Source organism: Lepus europaeus, chromosome 2 (genome assembly GCF_033115175.1).
Source record: "Lepus europaeus isolate LE1 chromosome 2, mLepTim1.pri, whole genome shotgun sequence".
Taxonomy (NCBI): Eukaryota; Metazoa; Chordata; class Mammalia; order Lagomorpha; family Leporidae; genus Lepus; species Lepus europaeus.
In genome coordinates, this window is record NC_084828.1 from 76,447,462 (window position 1) to 76,468,619 (window position 21,158).

Below are 21,158 nucleotides of genomic sequence, written 5' to 3' on the forward strand. Positions count from 1 at the left end.
TAAATTTATAATACAAAACTGTAACTTTTGGTCGGCGCCGTGGCTTAACAGGCTAATCCTCTGCCTTGTGGCGCCGGCACACCGGGTTCTAGTCCAGGTTGGGGCGCCAGATTCTATCCCGGTTGCCCCTCTTCCAGGCCAGCTCTCTGCTATGGCCCGGGAAGGCAGTGGAGGATGGCCCAAGTCCTTGGGCCCTGTACCCGCATGGGAGACCCGGACAAGCACCTGGCTCCTTGGCTTCGGATCAGCGAGATGTGCCGGCCGCAGCGGCCATTGGAGGGTGAACCAATGGCAAAAAGGAAGACCTTTCTCTCTGTCTCTCTCTCTCACTATCTACTCTGCCTGTCAAAAAAACAAAAAACAAACAAAAAAAAAACTGTAACTTTTTTAGTTTCTACTATTATTAATGTATCCACAACCCCAACCAAATTATAATAAACTCAAATAAAATTAAACAGGGATCAGTTTTTAGTTTCTAGCACTGAATTCAATAGGAATCCTGGACTCTGTCAAAATGATCTAACTACCAAAAATCCGAAAAGAATTTCTAATATTAATGTTCCTGCACTGGTAGCCATTAAATTATTGTGAAGTTTCAAAATGTAATAGTTGTAGGGGCTGGTGCTGTGGTATAGTAGGCTTAGCCTCTGCCTGCAGTGCCAGCATCCCATATGGGTGCCAGTTCTAGCCCCGGCTGCTACTCTTCTGACCCAGCTCTCAGCTATGGCCTAAAAAAGCAGTAGAAGACGGCCCCAGTGCTTGGGCCTCTGCACCCCCATGGTAGACCTGGAAGAAGCTCCTGGTTCCTGGCTTTGGATCGGGCCAGTTCTTGCTGTGCCGCCATTTGGAGAGCGAACCAGCAGATGGAAGACCTTTCTATCTCTCTCTGAAACTCCACCTCTCAAATAAATAAATAAATAAATAATCTAAATTTTTTAAAAACTGCCACTTCAGTTTATCATAATATATCTTCAGTACCTGAGTCATGAAACTATATAAAATGTCAATAACACTTTCATAATATCCACTTTGTAGGTTTTTCTCCTCTTGAGAAATAAGTGTAATTTTGCTAAAACATACTCAGCACAATCTCTTGCTCATAGCAAATATGTTCTAAAGTGGGAAATTGTTCTATTTCACATACCTTGACATAGATGACAGGGAGTGTCTGTTTGGCTCGACTATAGTGTCTGGCAACTCTGTATACTGTTTCCGGAACATAGTCCAGCACCAGATTAAGATAGACCTCATCTTTCTGAAAGAGTATATTCAAAAATAAGCAAAAAAATCAGACATTTATCTTTAAAATTTCAAATTAAATCTTTATATATTCACTTATTCTGATCTTAAAGAATACATTAGGATTCAATTTCAATTATTCAAAATTACTTCAGAATATACACATAACAGTAAAAACAAGTCCACCACATCTTTTTACTAATAATTCCATGGGAAAACATGGCCAATTCAATGCTGTTAAGGTTCCCAATAGGTTTAAACTATTCTTTGGTTACCATGATTTCAGAGGCTATCACCTTTCATAAAATTTCATATTTTCTAGACTAATAATTGATGCCTCATAGCCTATCAAGAAAAGTGGCATGGTAGTAGGAAGAACATTGAATTGAGAACTAGGAAACGCAGATTTCTAGCCCTAACTCTACTGCTAACTGGTACATGCAAGTCAATTAATCTCTGGAGGCTTTAGTTTCTTTTACTATAATATGAAAGGTTGAACAAGATTCTTCAAAATGTCTCTATCCCGCCCCCCACAAAAAAAAAAAAAAAGATCCTACAGTTATCTGATAGCTTGCAATTAGTAGAACAACCACTTGTCTTCTATAATTAACTAAAATAAAAAGAATAACTTATAAGGCAGTGAAGTTACCATATTCACAAGCTTATTATAGTTCTTATGTTTAAATAACCATTCTCAGAAGTATAAAGATACTAATCCAAGATCAGTAGAGAGAAAGAAAGGCATTCTAACCAAGTAGGAAAGAGGAACAGGGCACTAGCTCTACCCTGTTTCCTGTGAACACTGTTAGTTAAGTAAACTGAAGCACAAAACAAAGCCGAAAATCACTATATATTAGAATCAGTTGCTGAGTGGGAAAAACTACCAGTAAGCAAATTTTAATAATGTCACAATTTTAAATCATCTTGCCTACCAAACTGAAGTGGAGAATTTCAATGTTCAGCATTAACAAAGCATTTTCTAAATGTCACTAGCCACTCAGGACATAGGTATAAAAGACAGAACATCTAAATTGAGCATGAAAAGAACATATCAGGCAATAGGAACACTATATTCAAGATGCCAGGTCAATAGGAAGAGGCAATGAAGAATGACAAGCTGTTGCATCTAGTGTATCTTGGTTCAGTGTTGCTCTTTGAAAGACCTCGATACCAATAGCAAGCAAACTGTACTGAATTCAAGAGTAGGAGATGGCAGGTAAGTAACAAGATAGTTAATTCAGTTTGCTCTTAAAAAAAAAAAAAAAAAAAAACACCTTTGCTGGTAAAAGTGAGGATACAGCTGGGACTTGATAACTTAAGCAGATGCAAGAAGAAAAATTGGTGTCCTTTTTATTTGCTCTTTTTACTAGTTACAAAGACACTCAAATTTATTTGTAGGCAAGTAGATAAGGATAGAATCTACTTATAAGAGACAGAAAATGGACAACTGATGAAACAAGGTTTGAGAACATTAAGAGAAGGAAAGAACGGCTGGCGCCGTGGCTTAACAGGCTAATCCTCCACCTTGCAGCGCCGGCACACTGGGTTCTAGTCCCGGTTGGGGCGCCAGATTCTGTCCCGGTTGCCCCTCTTCCAGGCCAGCTCTCTGCTATGGCCCGGGAAGGCAGTGGAGGATGGCCCAAGTCCTTGGGCCCTGCACCCGCATGGGAGACCAGGAGGAAGCATCCGGCTCCTTGGCTTCGGATCAGCAAGATGTGCCGGCTGCGGTGGCCATTGGAGGGTGAACCAATGGCAAAAAGGAAGACCTTTCTCTCTGTCTCTCTCTCTCTCTCACTATCCACTCTGCCTGTCAAAAAATAAATAAATAAATAAAAAGAGAAGGAAAGAACAGAAACTAGCTACACAGTATAGTCACTGAGAAGCGAGTCTAGTACTCATAACACAGAACTACACGTAAAGGGTGAAGGGCAGGTAGGATGGGAAGAATCACTATGTTGCTAAAGTTGTATTTATGAAATGTATGATGTTTGTGTACCTTAAATAAAAGGTTTCTGGGTAAGAAAAAAAAAAAAACTACATGAAGTCCTAACTCTGCTATGAGTTATGTGAGCATGAATAAGTAACCTAACCTCTTCAAGCCTCAGTTTCCTAACTGTAAAGTAGGGGAAATGGTGGTATATACCTTAGAATGTCTTGAGAGTAATCCATATTAAGTGATTTTTTACATGGCACATAATAAGGACTCAAGTTTTAATCATTATCAACCTCAAAGAAGAGTATTACTTCATTCTATAAATGTATTGAAGAAAGGGAAACAAATGCAAATTGAGTATATGTCTGATGATCCTATTTCTTGTGATAAGATCATACACAAAACAGAATAATAAGGGTAATGAAAATACTAAGAAAAGAAAACTTCAGAGATCAAGGTTCAAAGAAAATCAGTGAAAGTAAGATCTAATAAAATGAATAAATAGAATGCTGAACTGGTGTGAAAGATGCTGGGTTGAACATCACTAATTCAAAAGTCAGAAATGTGAAACAATTCGGAATCTGAAATTTTTTGAATGCCAACATGCCACCACAAGTAGAAAATTCCACACCTGACCTCATGTGACAGATCACAGTGAAAACATATGCACATTAAAACTACTGTATAAAATTATGTCAAGCTATCTGAATAAGGTAATATGAATAAATTCATTCTGTGTTTATACTTGTGTCCCATCCCCAAGATATCTCAGTATGCACGTGAAAATATTCCAAAATCTGAAAATAATCTGAACTCCTGAAAACTTCTGGTCCCTAGGGATTCTGGATATTCAAGGTAGGTAAGTAGAATTCAAGGAATAGTGACTTCAGGTATTGAAAAGGTCATTAATATAAATGTAGAAGCTATACTTTTATTTAAAAAATCAATTACTAAACTAAAGCAATTCTTAATTTTCATAAATCAAACATCTGACAAATAATCATTAATTTAAATATGGATAACCAGCACTGAATTACAAGTTACTTCACTTGCTAAAGAATCATACTATAAGTTAACACTAAAAACATTAAAACATGAATGTCAAGTTCAACAGATATTTCTAGTTGTAAGAGTCTAAGCTCTGCCCTTCCCTAGTCCCAGTCATGTAGGTGATTTCATGTTTTAGGGGTTGCAAAAGCCAACTATCTTCAACAGCTAAGCAAGTAAAGGTGAAGCCAAAAGTATAATGTTGGAAGAGGCAGCAGTTGATAAATCCAATAAAGACTTCACTAAAAACATTCCACTTAAAACAAACAAACAAACAAACAAAAAAAAACAAAAACAAAAAACTAACAAAGAGTGTTAGCCAAATACATCACACCCCAGGACAGATTTGACAGTTTACAATATCATTTCATCAGTCACCTAAGAATGGCATAAACCTAGGAAAAACGGTTTAAAATAGAAGGCTGAACAAGAATTTGAAAGACTCTGACAGGCTGAAATGATAGACTAATGTGAAATTTAACCAAGATAAATAGGCCTATGACTAAAATCAAAGTAATAATTACATAGAATGACAGATCAGGCAAAATCAAAATTGGACTTGAGAGTAATTCATCCAGAAATTAAGTGGTAAGTGCAACTGTACATAACTCCAAAGGAATCAAAATTGAGATGCAACTAATGAAAAAAATTATGAAATATTATGTTAAAGCAGAAATATTGTGTTCATATCAACATCCAATAATTCTACTCTGTACAGTTAAGGCCTCATTTGAAGTACACAGGGTATCCCCTCTTAGGCAGCATATTTTATTCATAATACCAACAAAGCAGAATACATCAAAGAAAGGTTATATGTATGTTACAGGATGGAAACCCTGATTTACTGAATTTTGAGAAATATGAGAGCTCAAACAAATGTTAAATTTACAAATGTTCTAATGTAAATGTTTGAAACATCATATATAGACAAAACTAATAAATAATGTTTCTGATAGAAAAATATCAAATATAGGATTGCCACACCCAGAAATATTTAGATTCTCTACTAACAGCAGTAGTTGTTCTCATTTAATCCATTCCTGGAGAGTCATAGCTGACAATAAATAACTGGAGCTCTCAGCCCTAGAACAGAATTCATCTCCAAAAAAAAGAAGTTTATTACTCGGTATCTGAAATGATATGTTAGTCTTGCCAGAATATTTTGGAAGAAGTGATCATAAGTGGGACAAGAAGAAATTATGTTTGTGGTGACTGGAGGATTATGGTACATCTTGAACCTGTGGTATTGATGTCTTATCTTGATAAAACTTTTTTTTTTTTTAGACAAAGAACCACCATTACTTCCAGTCAAGTATTACAACCTTTCCTTCAGTCTTTCCTTTATTTTCTTTGACGGAGCTAACCAAAACTAAGAGGTGTCTTTATTTTGGAAAATCCACATTGCTCAAGAGAAAGTAGTGTGACAAATAAAACATTAGGAAGTGCATTCCTTTTAACAAGAGACAAATCTGAAATCTGGTTAACCTCTGTTAATGGTTTCTCTTTATCTGTAAGAATGTTTAAGACAAATAGGAAGTTGTGTGCAGCAGCAGGGAGAACAATCATCCTCTGAAGGAAATAGATAGTAGCCAGGCAGGTGTCTTCCTTAAGGCAGGATTAAGTCAAGGTAAAGGGGCTGACTCTGACAGGGCTTCCCATAAAACCCAAACTGCACAGGTAAGCCATTAGGTTTCTTGTATTCTAAAGGCTTGACATCCTTCTTTTCTGCTCTTTAACTTCGTAAGAATTAAGTGAGCCAATATTTACAAAGCATTAACACTATGCCTGGCAACAGGTAATGCTATATATAAATTAAAGTAAGTAATCAAGACAACCTGTTTAGGGACTTTGTAAGAAAGTCTTACAAATGAATCTGTATGTGATTTAGTGGTTCAAGGAACAAATAACTCTGACCTTTACTTTACTCCCTGGAGCATTATGATGTCTACCAACTAATAACAAAAAGCCGTGAGGATGCAAAATTCCATTATAAGAATGCTGTGAATATAACAGATGCTCTATAATTTTATTTAGGAAGGGATAGGAAAAAGTAAAGACATTTCCAAACAGATAAAATTAAAGGCAATAATAGGCAGTTTGCTAGGTTAAAATAAAAGTAGCATGAATCAAACAATTGAGTTTAAAAACAAAATAGCTCAAATACTTATGAAGGCTTACAATAACAGAGGCATCATTTAAACTGAACAAGTGTAAATAGGGGCCAATTTGCTAATTATGGTTATTAAAACACATTTGGTATGACACACATACATATAGAACAATTATAGATTTATAAGCATGTATATCACAACCATGATAGGCTTTGTCATAAAAAGAAAATCCTATGGAAACACTCAAAATAGAGTATAATGGAAAACGATAAAAAACAGTCACACAAGAAAACGGGGGTAGAAATCAAGAAGCATTATGGATCTAACAACATTAGATGTTAACATGCATGAAACCTGAAATCCAAAATACAAAAATGAACCTACTCAAAATCATGTTTATTTAGCCAAATTAAAAAAAAAGAATCAGTGGCATGTTACCGTTCCTGTCTCTTTGCTCCAAACTAGTGAAGAAAAAAAAGTAAGAAAGACTGAATCTGAGGAAATGGGAGAATGACAGGCACAAAGAAAAACATCAATGTAGAGCATCAAAAAACTGGTTTTGCTTCCAACTCTAGTGAGTACAATGACATTAGTTACTGTATCCTCTGGAGAATGACCAAGGAGTAGTGAGAATGGGTAGAGATTCACAGCACAAAGCCTTTAACTATCCTTTGCTTTCACAGAATTAAATATGAACATAACTAGTAACCACTTAGAATCACCTCTGTAATACAATACCTTTGCCAACATTTCCCCTGGCATTTAATTCTCATTTTGGTCCTCCAAAATCCTCTTACTTCCTCTTGCTATTCCCTCTAATCAACATACAATTAACAAAATGACATAATTTTCTTCCCTCCAATAATTAGGTGAACTATTGTGGAGGGCTCCAAAAACACATAAGGAACAGAGAAGGCTTAATAAAATATATAAATTGGCCGGCGCCGCAGCTCACTAGGCTAATCCTCTGCCTGTGGCGCTGGCACCCTGGGTTCTAGTCCCGGTTGGGGCGCCAGATTCTGTCCCAGTTGCTCCTCTTCAGTCTAGCTCTCTGCTGTGGCCCAGGAAGGCAGTGGACTCACATGGGAGACCAGAAGGAAGCGCCTGGCTCCTGGCTTCATTTCGGCGCAGTGCACCGGCCTTGGTGGCCATTTAGGGGGGTGAACCAATGGAAGGAAGACATTTCTGTCTCTCTCTCTCACTAACTCTGCCTGTCAAAAAAATAAATAAAATAAAAAAGATAAAATAAAATATATAAATTTACTTGAAAATTGAAAAAAAAAAAACATAAAATTCTCAGACATTCACACACACCTTCTCTTCTCATTAACATTTTCCTGATATTCAATAACTGTATCTTGGACTCAGAATCACTGGGGCATGTGTTTTTGAATTCTTCCATTCAATTAACAAAACTTTCTCACTTTGGGAGAACAGACAATATTTGCAGAAGAGTAACAAATTTATCACAATATTCAGTACAGATTTACTGTGAGACCTACCTTCTCACCACTTGAGTAGAAGAAATAACGCAAACGGACTATGTTACAATGATCTAGCTTTCTCATAATCTGGAGCTCTCGGTTCTGAAAAGGAAACACATGAAAATGTTTTTTTAAAAAAGTTTAACCGTGGTTCATCATATTAACAAAGATGCTTCAGAAGTAACATTAAACACTACAAACAGCAGGCTGTGGTTTGCTATTAAAAGTGTGACCTGTGGATCAGTACTGATCTGCAAACTATTTGTTACTAATCCATGAACTATGTTATTCCTTGGAAATAAGATAAATATGCAAACTGAGAATGTTTGGAATCTTTTATAGCAATCTGACAGAATTTGATAGCTATGAATCTGGTAATAAGAATGGGACCTATATTTTACATAGTTTAGATCTCACTTTTTGAGTAATTCTTTGGCATTGTATTTTGCAAAAAGATCAGTCTTTAGGGGCTGGCGCTGTGGTGCAGCAGGTTAACCCCCTGGTCTGAAGTGCCGGAATCCCATATGGGCACCGGTTTGAGACCTGGCTACTCCTCTTCCAATCCAGCTCTCTACTATGGCCTGGGAAAGCAGTACAAGATGGCCCAAGTCCTTGGACCCTTTCACCCGTGTGGAAGACCTGGAAGAAGCTCCTGGCTCCTAGCTTCAAATCAGTATAGCTTTGGCCATTGTGGCCAACTAGGGATGGAAGATCTCTCTCTCTCTCTCTCTGTGTAACTCTGTTCAAATAAATAAATAAATCTTAAAAAAAAAAATCAGTCTTTAATGAATTGGAAATTATAAAAACTAATACTTTACCACAAATACCTTGAGATCTGTAAATCTGTAATATGTAAGAAATATCAGAAATGAAGTTACTAGTGTAATTTTTTGCAACTGTAATAAAAAAGTTAAACTTCGAACCAAACAGATGAATTTGGGAACAAAGAAAGTTCTTACGATCCCGTTACTTTCCAAGACACAATGAAAAATACTGAGAGTATTTTTCTATGAAATGAGCTCAGATGCTATGCTTCAGGAAAAATTAAAATATGGCATGCTAGAATTTACATAGTCCTGATGGGTTTACAGCCCACACAACAGAAGGGAAAAAATATTCGCAAACTATACTACAGATAAAGGATTGATAACCAGAATCTACAAAGAAATCAAGAAAATCCACAACAACAAAACAAACAACCCACTTAAGAGATGGGCCAAGGACCTCAACAGACATTTTTCGAAAGAGGAAATCCAAATGGCCAACAGACACATGAAAAAATGTTCAAAATCACTAGCAATCAGAGAAATGCAAATCAAAACTACAATGAGGTTCCATCTCACCCCGGTGAGAATGGCTCACATTCAGAAATCGACCAACAACAGATGCTGGAGAGGATGTGGGGAAAAAGGGACACTAACCCACTGTTGGTGGGAATGCAAACTGGTTAAGCCACTATGGAAGTCAGTCTGGAGATTCCTCAGAAACCTGAACATAACCCTACCATACAACCCAGCCATTCCACTCCTTGGAATTTACCCAAAGGAAATTAAATTGGCAAATAAAAAAGCCATCTGCACATTAATGTTTATTGCAGCTCAATTTACAATAGCTAAGACCTGGAACCAACCCAAATGCCCATCAACAGTAGACTGGATAAAGAAATTATGGGACACGTACTCCATAGAATACTATACAGCAGTAAGAAACAACGAAACCCAGTCATTTGCAACAAGATGGAGCAATCTGGAAAACATCATGCTGAGTGAATTAAGCCAGTCCCAAAGAGAAAAATATCATTTGTTTTCCCTGATCGGTGACAACTGAGCGCCAAAGGGGAAACCTGTTAAGTGAAATGGACACTATAAGCAACAATGAACTGATCAGCTCCTGTCCTGACTTTAGATGTACAATGTAATACTTTATCCTTTTTAGTATTTGTTGTTGTTGTTGTTGTTCTAGTACTATTGGTTGAACTCAGTAATTAACACACAATTATTCTTAGGTGTTTAAATTTTAACTGAAAAGTGATCCCTGTTAAATCTAAGAGTGGAAAAAGAGAGGGAGGAGATGAACAATTTGGAACATGCTCAATCGGACTGGCCGCAAATGGTGGAGTTAGAAATGTGCCAGGGGATTCCAACACAATCCCATCAAGATGGCATGTACCAATGCCATCGCACTAGTCCAAGTGATCAATTTCAGCTCACAATTGATAGTTCTGATAGGTCTAAGAGTCAAAGAGATCACACAAACAAGACAAGTATCTGCTAATACTAACTGATAGAATCAAAAAGGGAGAGAAAGATCCAACATGGGAAGTGGGATACACAGCAGACTCATAGGATGGCAGATGTCCTAAACAACACTCTGGCCTCAGAATCAGCCCTCAAGGCATTCAGATCTGGCTGAAGAGCCCATGAGAGTATAGCAGGCATGGAAAGCCAAGATATCATGGAAAAAAAAAAAAAAGACCTAAATGAATGATCTCTGTGAGTGAGATCCCAGTGGAAAGAACGGGGCCATCAAAGAAGGAGGTACCCTTCTCCGAAGGGAGGAGAGAACTTCCACTTTGACTATGACCCTATCGGAATAAGACCAAAGTCAGCGAACTCTAAAGGCTTCCATAGCCCTGGCAACTCATGACTAGAGCCTAGGGAGATTACTGACGCCATGAACAGGAGTGTCAAATTGTTAAATCAGCAACAGGAGTCACTGTGTACTTACACCCCATGTGGGATCTGTCCCTAATGTGTCGTCTAAAGCGAAGTGATGCTATAACTAGTACTGAAACAGTATTTTTATACTTTGCGTTTCTGTGTGGGCACAAACTGATGAGGTCTTTACTAATTATATACTGAATTGATCTTCTGTATATAAAGAGAATTGGAAATGAAAAAAAAAAAAACAACCTGGTGTTAAAATGGAAATGGCATAGAAAATTAATTAATTCGAAAAAAACAATTATGTAGGATCTCTGTCTTTAATGTGCTGTACATTGCTATTTAATGCTATAATTAGTAATCCAATGGTAGTTTTTTCACTTTGTGTTGCTATATGGGCAAAATGTTGAAATCTTTACCTAATATATACTAAACTGATCTTCTGTATACAAAGAGAATTGAAAATGAATCTTTACATGAATGGAAGGGGAAAGGGAGCGGGAAGGGGGAGGATTGCGGGCGGGAGGGAAGTTATGGGAGGGGGGAAGCCATTGTAACCCATGGGCTATACTTGGGAAATTTATATTCATTAAATAAAAGTTAAAAAAAAAAAAAAAAGAAGCAATGGGTGGCAGGCCTACTAATGGCTGATCTGTATAGTGATCTGCCCTCAAGGAGACCCAACAGGCCAGTCCACTGCAGTGGCTTTCAATGTGGTAAGCCTGGGCTTCAGCAGAAGTCAGCTTGTGAAGAGCCCTGGCAGCTCTGCCAAGAGTTGGATCACTGGAAATGGACCTGCCCTGGAGTCGAAGGATGCCCAGGTCAGAGCCACAGATCTTACTGACTCTAAGCTGAAAAGCCCTTCACTCAGCCCAACTTCCAAAGTGACCACTGCAGCTGAGGGGATGGTCAAGTAGGGTCAGCAACATTGCAGGCAGAACTGTAAATTTCTTGTTAGAGATGCCCCCTGCCTTTACCTGGCCAGCTCTCCTCCCAGGCCAGCCAAGTAATGAAAGTCAACAGAGTGCCTTCCCCTAGGAGGTTCACACCTCCCTTAGGATATACCCCATGTGAAGGGCTCTGGAATTCTATTGAAGACAACAACAAATTGAGATGTGATAAGTCATGAAAAGTTTCTAGATATTACAGTTAAGACATGGAAAAAATGAACTTCAGAGGATGCTACCTTCCCCTATTACCACCCAACTCAGTCAGTGAGGAGGTAGTTGTACCAGAGCAAGGCTGACCATGAAAACCAAGAATTTTGCTTCCAGTTGGGGCTACTAGTAAGAAGAGAGCAGAATCCCATGTGCAGTTGCACTAGCAGTAAAAATAGCAAATTTTATAGGAAACAAAGGGAAAGGCCCACAGTTCAGCTATCATGAGGCTGCAACCCCAGCTGAGCAAGTAACAGACTGGAAAGAAATCCTGAAATTTAACAGGCAGATACTAGGAATGAGAGAGGCATAAAGGGCCTGAATCAGTTCCCCACACATCCCTGGCAGATTAACAGGAGAGAGCCTTAGAGAAAGCGAAAGCTGAGTCCAATTTGAAAAGTGCTATAGCTGAAAAGTGCTGTAGCATAGCAAGTAAAGCTGCCGCCAGTGATGCCAGTACCTATATGGGCTCTGGTTTACAGTCCTGGCTGCTCCTCTTCCAATCCAGAACCCTGCTAATGGCCTAGGAAAGCAATGGAGGATGGCCCAAGTGCTTGGGCCCCTGCACCCAAGTGAGAGTCACAGAAGAAACCCCTTGCTCCTGACTTTGGCCTGGCCCAGCCGTGGTCATTGAGGCCATTTGGGGAGTGAACCAGCAAATGGAAGATCTTTCTCTCTCTCTGTCTCTCCCTCTAACTCTGATTTTCAAATATATAATCTTTTTTTAAAAAAATGGATTTCTTAATGTGCTCCCTACCTACACACAGAATAACTACCCAAAAAATGATGGAAGGGCTGGCACTGGGAGTAGTGAATAAAGCCACTACTTGCAGTGCTGGCATCCCATATGGACGGGTGCCAGTTTGAGTCCTGGCTGCTCCACTTCTGATCCAGCTCTTTGCTATGGCCTGGGAAAGGAGTGGAAGATGGCCCAAGTCCTTGGGTCCTTGCACCTGTGTGGGAGACCTGGAAGAAGCTCCAAGCTCCTGGCTTTGGATTGGGGCAGATCCAATGATTATTTAATGAATATAAATTTCCAGTGTACAGCTTATAGATTACAATGGCTTCCCTCTCCCATAACTTCCCTCCCACCCACAACCCTCCCCTCTCCTGCTCCCTCTCCCCTGCAATTCACATCAAGATTCATTTTCAATTCTCTTTATATACAGAATATCAATTTAGTATAAAGATTTCAACAGTTTGCACCCACATAGAAACACAAAGTGAAACATACTGTTTGAGTACTAGTTATAGCATTAAATCAAAATGGACAGCACATTAAGGACAGAGATCCCACATGAGGAGCAAGTGCACAGTGGCTCCTGTTGTTGACCCAACAAATTGACACACTAGTTTATGGCGCCAGTAACCACCCTAGGCTGTCGTCATGAGTTGCCAAGCCTATGGAAGCCTTCCAAGTTTGCCGACACTGATCATATTTAGACAAGGTCATAAAAGACAGAGTGAGGATAGTAACCAATGATTCTAAGAGTGGCATTTACCAGGTTTGAACAATTATACAGCATTAAGTGGGGAAGAGGACCATCAGTACACACAGGTTGGGAGTAGAGCCATTGGTGGTAGAGGTTATGATTACAAAGGAATGAGGCCCAAGTACGCTAGACAGGGTCTAGAACAAAGGACAGAGTCATTATTAGAGGAGCTAAGAAAGGTGCTAAGTTACAATTAAGTTTTCTGACTGAGAGGCAAATAGAAACTCACAGAAGGGGCTTGATAATAATCTGGTGGGCTTTAGGCCTTGTAAATTCAGAGGCCCAGACCTATCTATCTCTTCACATGGGGTATATCTTAAGGGAGGTGTGAACCTCCTACGGGAAGGCACTCTGTTGACTTTCATTACTTGGCTGGCCTGGGAGGAGAGCTGGCCAGGTAAAGGCAGGGGGCATCTCTAACAAGAAATTTACAGTTCTGCCTGCAATGTTGCTGACCCTACTTGACCATCCCCTCAGCTGCAGGGGTCACTTTGGAAGTTGGGCTGAGTGAAGGGCTTTTCAGCTTAGAGCCAATAAGATCTGTGGCTCTGACCTGGGCATCCTTCGACTCCAGGGCAGGTCCATTTCCAGTGATCCAACTCTTGGCAGAGCTGCCAGGGCTCTTCACAAGCTGACTTCTGCTGAAGCCCAGGCTTACCACATTGAAAGCCACTGCAGCGGACTGGCCTGTTGGGTCTCCTTGAGGGCAGATCACTGTACAGATCAGCCATTAACAGGCCTGCCACCCATTGCTTCTGATGCCGAGCTTTCTTTTCCTCCTGGTTTGTGTTAAAGCAGACCAGAGGATGCAAGTCAAGGGAGTGCCCGTGTCCCATCTCTAATCTTCGGTGGCCTGAACTACAAGTCTATAGTCACAGGCATGTTCTGTAGTAGTTTTTCTAAGGTAGACAGTGCCCATGAGGAAAATTATATTCTCACTTAAAAACTTTCTTTCCCTTTGGTCTGAAAGGGAGGTTTTTTCTACTTACTGCTTACTTCGCTGATGGCAAAGTGAATCTAGCTATGAGATTATTATTTAAGTTCTTATTTTGGCTATGCTATTACAGAAAAATGTTAGCCATCTCTTTTATAAGGTCTAAAGATTAAACTGTGCGTCCTACAGATTCCTTCCTAATAGAATTAGTTTCCTACCTTGAAGAGAATAGAGAAATGAAAGAACAAGTTGGGCTTAGAATAGAGAAATGAGGGAGCAAGTCCTAGATCGCTAGCTGACAATAGCAATATTACATGAATACTTAGCAAACCGTTTCAACCATTAGATAACAACTTAAGAAAACATTTACCAGAAGATCCAATGCCTTCTATAAATTTTAAGAATCATGTATTTGGAAACACCTCTTAAATATCTAACATGGTGTAGTTTGTTTAACCAGTAAACTTAAGCACAACCATCTAAAATGTGTTTAGTTTCTTTCTACCAACACATTTAAAACATACGATACACAGATTCAGGTCACACAAATTAAAATGTATCTTTGATTGATTTTAGCAGCTTAAATTTATGGACAATCTTATCTATAAGCCATTTAAAATAAAACTCTTAATAAAATTTCCCCATGTGGACATACAATATGTACACACACATAACATAGCATAATAGACCAATATAGCAATTTTAATAATAGCTTTTAAAATCTTTAACTCTTTTTGTAGATTGCCAATTGATTTGAATTGCTTTTTCTTTTTAGTAACCTCAGTTAACCATACTTTCTCTCAGTTGGTACTGTTAATACATTATTGGCTTCATCCGTTTACAGAGCCATCCCAAAGTACTGAATACAACAAAAGTGGCTGGAAAAAGTCCATAGGAACCTATAGGAGGACAGCTAAACACAGAACCAACAAGGCTTTAGTTTTATGAGCAGCAAATCATATATAACTATGGATGACAAAAGACTTTAAGTCGCCATGTTTAAAATTATAAACTCATCAACCAACAAGAGGCACTTGCTTACTTCACAGTATTTTTGAAAGCACCTGTAGGATTTTACAAGTATTTAACCCTTTAGGCCTCTGGGGCTTTCTCATTAAGATAACTATCATGTCTAGTAACACAAGATCATTAGACTTTTTAATTCTCAAACATTTGTATTAATAGCATTTTCCATTATAGAAACTTAAAGTTTGGTACCACATCACATCTTGACAGTACTTCTACTATAATCCAAATAGCCTGATTAGTTGGTGTCTCTATAAGATGAGAGACATAGGTCCTTCGATTTTTTCAGTTGGGCCCAAACTGGAAAAACCAAAGTCCAAGATTTACTGGAAATTTTAGAGACCAGATTGTTTGAAACTTTGATTTTTTGAATGCCTGTCAAGAATGCCAAGAAGGCTCAAAATCCAAAATATCTGGTTGAAATAAGATTCCTTAAAATCATGACATAACATAGACCAAATTTGATCATTGTTACACGGTGATTATTCAAATCTTTAAAAATAAGCACATATTTAAATAACCCATGATAGATGACTTTAACACATTGCTTTAACAGAGCATCAGAGTTTAATTCTATGTCAAAGAGAAATTGAGCTTCCTGTGAACTTTTGCTGTGAGGTTTCCTTCCTTTACCTTCTTTCATATTGGTGACCATGTTTCTGTGTGTAGCACATCTTTAAGCATCTTTTGCAGGGCAGGATGAGTGGCAACAAATTCTTTCAGTTTCTGTTTGCTATGAAAAGTCTTAATTTCAGTCTTGTAGGTCATATGGACTCAATTGTAACTACTGAACTCTGCAGTGGAAAAAGCAGTCCCTGATCTTACAGAAAATAATGGATATGACTGTGTTCCAATAAAACTTTATTTACAAAAATAAGTAGCTGGTCCACATGTCCCTAAAGTTAAAAAAAATTCCTTATACTCACTCTAAACTTTGCACTTAATACATATATATATATCACATACATAAGCAAAACAAGTCACATGAAAAATTCCTGATCTTCTTTAAATCAGATCCAGTTGTAGTTTTCCCCACCTCAATTGTTTGCAATTCCATTCTTCTAGCTGCCCAGGCAAAAATGCTTGAAATCCAGAATCCTCTCTTTCTGATTTCACATTCAATATGTCAAGATCTATTAGCTGTATCTTCAAAATACACCCAGGATCCCAGCATTTACAATCTGGGGTATTTATTCCATAGAAATGGAAGTGTATGTTAACATAAAAACCTACAAAAGAATGTCCAAAACAGCATTACTCAGAATAGCCACAAGATGGCCTTCACTAGGTAAAAGGATAAACTGTGGTACATATATGCCATGGAATACAATGAAGCAGTAAGAAAGAAATAATTATTGATACATTGTGACAACATGGATGAATCTCCAGAGAAGCAGAGCAAAAGAAAAAAAAGAAAAAGCCAATCCCAAAAGTTACATACTGTGTATGATTCCATTTATGTAACTTTCATGAATAAAAAGATGTACAGAAATTGAGAACAGATTTATTCTGGGTAGTAGGGGCAGAGGGCTGGTAGGTAAAGTCAGTGTGATTCTAAAAGGAAAGTAAGAAACTCCCTGCTATATTTTCCATCTTGATTGTCACCGTGAATACAAAAGCCTATACATACAGTAAGACTGCATAGAACTGAATATACTGCCCCCAAAGGAATGCAAATACAACTGAACAAAACTGGGGGACTGTATTAATGCCAATATCCTGATAGTGATACTATGCCATAGTTTTGCAAGATAAGATCATTGACAGAAAGTGGGTTGAGGGTACATGGAATTTCCCCATTGTTTTTAATAAAATATCTGAACAGCTAGCAACCCTCATCTACTTCAGGTGTTTTTTCTTCTTCTTTTTTTTTAAAGATTTATTTTATTTATTTCAAAGACAGAGTTACAGCGAGAGGTAGAGACGGAAAAAGAGGTCTCCTATCTGCTGCTTCACTCCCTAATTGGCCGCAACGGCCAGAGCTGAGCTGAGCTGATCTGAAAGCCAGGAGCCAGAAGCTTCTTCTGGGTCTCCCACAAGGGTGAAAGGGTCCAAGGACTTGGGCCATCTTCTACTGCTTTCCCAGGCAATAGCAGAGAGCTGGATCGGAAGAGGTGCAGCCAGGACTAGAACCGGTGCCCACAAGGAATGCTGGTGCTTCAGGCCAGGGCTTTAACCTCCTGCGCCCACAGCGCTGGCCCCTAGGTGTTTCTTCAAATGCCAAATTCTCACATAATTTAAAATTGCAACCTCAATCCCTACTTCTTTCCTGCATTCCTCTCCAGAGAAAAAAAGTATCTAACAAATCTATTTCATATATTTACTAATTATTGCCTCTCTCCACAAGAATATAAGCTTAAAGTAACAGTTTTGGGGGCTTTTTTGTTGACTGTTAATATGCTGAAAACCTATACATCAACTCAACTGCTGAATATGTGAATTGGGTATATAAACTCTCATACATACGAGAATATTTTCCATTCAGAGGAATACAGCTATGATGTACCACTTTCCCAAATCACTCTCCAACTGAACAATAAGAACTAAGAACTGATCAAAAGACCAGTATTCACAGTGCAACACTACAAGCTTGGCACACCCCGCCTCTGTCCTTGCCATTCCATTCTCCATTAAGATCGATTTTCAATTAACTTTATACACAAAACCAACTCTACATTAAGTAAAGATTTCAACAAATTTTCACACACACACACACAAACACACGCACACACACACACACAACTGTTTGAGAACTGGTTTTACAATTAACTCCCATTATACAATTCATTGAGGACAGAGGTCCTGCATGGGGAGGTTAGTGCACAGTGACTCTGGTTAACTGATAAACAATTAACACTCTTATGTACAATGTCAGTGATGACCTGAGGCTCTATTTTATTTTTATTTTTAAGATTTATTTATTTATTTGAAAGTCAGAGTTACACCGAGAGAGGACAGGCAGAGAGAGAGAGAAAGGTCTTCCATCCAATGGTACACTCCCCAATTGGCCACAATGGCCGGAGCTGTGCCAATCCGAAGCTAGGAGCCAAGAGCCTCTTCCGGGTCTCCCACGCAGGTGCAGTGACCCAAGGACTTGGGCCATTTTCCACTGCTTTCCCAGGCCTTAGCAGAGAACTGGATCGGAAATGAAGCAGCCGGGTCGAACTGGTGCCCTTATGGGATGCCTGTACTTCAGGCCAGGGTGTTAACCAGCTGCGCCCGGCACCTAGCTGAGGCTCTTGAACTGAGCTGCTTAGGCTATGGAAGCCTTTTGAGTACACAAATTCCATCAGTATTTGGACAAGGCCATAAGAAAAGTGGTAGTTCTTTCCTCCCTTTAGAGGAAAGTGCATCCTTCTTTGATAGCCACTTCTTTCCACTGGGGTCTCACTTACAGAGATCCTAAAAGGAAAATATAACCCTTTATCCAAACTCTGGCCCACCAAAAATTATGTAACCACATATAACCACACTCTTCACTTCCTCATTATTGGTACATTAAAACAATGATGGAGAGCGGCAAGATGGCAGAATAGGCAGGGAGCACACTATTAGTCCGGGGGAGAGACAGTTTAATATAAGTGGAGATACTGCAGGGTCAAGGAAGAGTAGGGGATGAAACAGCAGAGGAAACTCTTCCGGAACTAGTGATTCACAGTGTACCTGCGTGGAGAGCGTGGGAGCCCAAGTTCGGGACACCAGCGGCAGACTCAATACACCAGCGCTGGAACGCGAGGTGAGCAGAACCTCAATAGCCTGAGACACCAGCGGGAAAGCAGAAAGAGGAGGCTAGAGGGAACGAGGCTTGAAACTCCGTGGGGAAAAATTCACCAGGCTAACTAGAAGAGAGAGAAAAAAAATAAAAAAAGTGACCGATACGGACACAAGTTTCTCTCTCTGCGCTCACCTCTCAAAGGCAAGCAAGACAGAGCAGGCGCCATTTTGGACATACGTCATAAGCAGGGCGACCTCAGGTCTGCACCAGCCCTGAGCCTAGCAGAAAAACCTGACTCTGGTGGGGGTGAAATAACAGGAGATTAGCATCTAACTTGGCAACCCAGTGGGAGACTGCAGGAGAATTGGAGCCCACACTGAGGGCAGCACAGATTCCCTGTGTGGTCCTTGGGAAAGAGCTTCCAATCTCTGGCTCCTGTGGGTATATCATTCGCCTGCTAACTACCTCCAATTATGTTCAGCTGTGCAGAATTACTTCCCTTTCGAATCAAAAAAAAAAAAAAAAAAAGAAAAAAGAAAGAAAGAGAGACTTCTCATCAGAAACCCTACAAGCTAGAAGGGAATGGCAAGACATAGCCCAGGTACTAAGAGAGAAAAACTGCCAGCCCAGAATATTATATCCTGCAAAGCTCTCATTTGTGAATGAAGGTGAAATTAAGGCTTTTCATAGCAAACAGAAATTGAAAGAATTTGTTGCCACTCATCCTGCCCTGCAAAAGATGCTTAAAGATGTGTTACACACAGAAACACAGAAACATGGTCACCAATATGAAAGAAGGTAAAGGAAGGAAACCTCACAGCAAAAGATCACACGAAGCTCAATTTCTCTTTGACATAGAATTAAACTCTGATGCTCTGTTAAAGCAATGTGTTAAAGTAATCTATTATGTTCTCTTGATGTCTGTTAAATTCTAATTGTTCAAAAACAGCTGAATTTTTATTAAGAGCTATGGGTTATTTAAATATGTGCTTATTTTTAAAGATTTGAATAATCACCGTGTAACAATGATCAAATTTGGTCTATGTTATGTCATGATTTTAAGGAATCTTATTTCAACCAGATATTTTGGATTTTGAGCCTTCTTGGCATTCTTGACAGGCATTCAAAAAATCAAAGTTTCAAACAATCTGGTCTCTAAAATTTCCAGTAAATCTTGGACTTTGGTTTTTCCAGTTTGGGCCCAACTGAAAAAATCGAAGGACCTATGTCTCTCATCTTATAGAGACACCAACTAATCAGGCTATTTGGATTATAGTAGAAGTACTGTCAAGATGTGATGTGGTACCAAACTTTAAGTTTCTATAATGGAAAATGCTATTAATACAAATGTTTGAGAATTAAAAAGTCTAATGATCTTGTGTTACTAGACATGATAGTTATCTTAATGAGAAAGCCCCAGAGGCCTAAAGGGTTAAATACTTGTAAAATCCTACAGGTGCTTTCAAAAATACTGTGAAGTAAGCAAGTGCCTCTTGTTGGTTGATGAGTTTATAATTTTAAACATGGCGACTTAAAGTCTTTTGTCATCCATAGTTATATATGATTTGCTGCTCATAAAACTAAAGCCTTGTTGGTTCTGTGTTTAGCTGTCCTCCTATAGGTTCCTATGGACTTTTTCCAGCCACTTTTGTTGTATTCAGTACTTTGGGATGGCTCTGTAAACGGATGAAGCCAATAATGTATTAACAGTACCAACTGAGAGAAAGTATGGTTAACTGAGGTTACTAAAAAGAAAAAGCAATTCAAATCAATTGGCAATCTACAAAAAGAGTTAAAGATTTTAAAAGCTATTATTAAAATTGCTATATTGGTCTATTATGCTATGTTATGTGTGTGTACATATTGTATGTCCACATGGGGAAATTTTATTAAGAGTTTTATTTTAAATGGCTTATAGATAAGATTGTCCATAAATTTAAGCTGCTAAAATCAATCAAAGATACATTTTAATTTGTGTGACCTGAATCTGTGTATCGTATGTTTTAAATGTGTTGGTAGAAAGAAACTAAACACATTTTAGATGGTTGTGCTTAAGTTTACTGGTTAAACAAACTACACCATGTTAGATATTTAAGAGGTGTTTCCAAATACATGATTCTTAAAATTTATAGAAGGCATTGGATCTTCTGGTAAATGTTTTCTTAAGTTGTTATCTAATGGTTGAAACGGTTTGCTAAGTATTCATGTAATATTGCTATTGTCAGCTAGCGATCTAGGACTTGCTCCCTCATTTCTCTATTCTAAGCCCAACTTGTTCTTTCATTTCTCTATTCTCTTCAAGGTAGGAAACTAATTCTATTAGGAAGGAATCTGTAGGACGCACAGTTTAATCTTT

At 38.6% G+C, this 21,158-nt stretch overlaps 1 protein-coding gene across 1 annotated transcript in view; it reads right to left on the reverse strand.

Moving 5' to 3' along the window:
* Positions 1 to 21,158, reverse strand: part of GSK3B (glycogen synthase kinase 3 beta) — a 233,731-nt gene that overhangs the window by 107,060 nt on the left and 105,513 nt on the right. Inside the window, exons 3-4 of the mRNA XM_062208662.1 lie at positions 7,833 to 7,916; positions 1,145 to 1,255 (exon numbers count right to left, since the gene is read on the reverse strand). Coding sequence (XP_062064646.1) covers positions 1,145 to 1,255; positions 7,833 to 7,916 — 195 coding nt within the window. The remainder of the gene's footprint in view (positions 1 to 1,144; positions 1,256 to 7,832; positions 7,917 to 21,158) is intronic.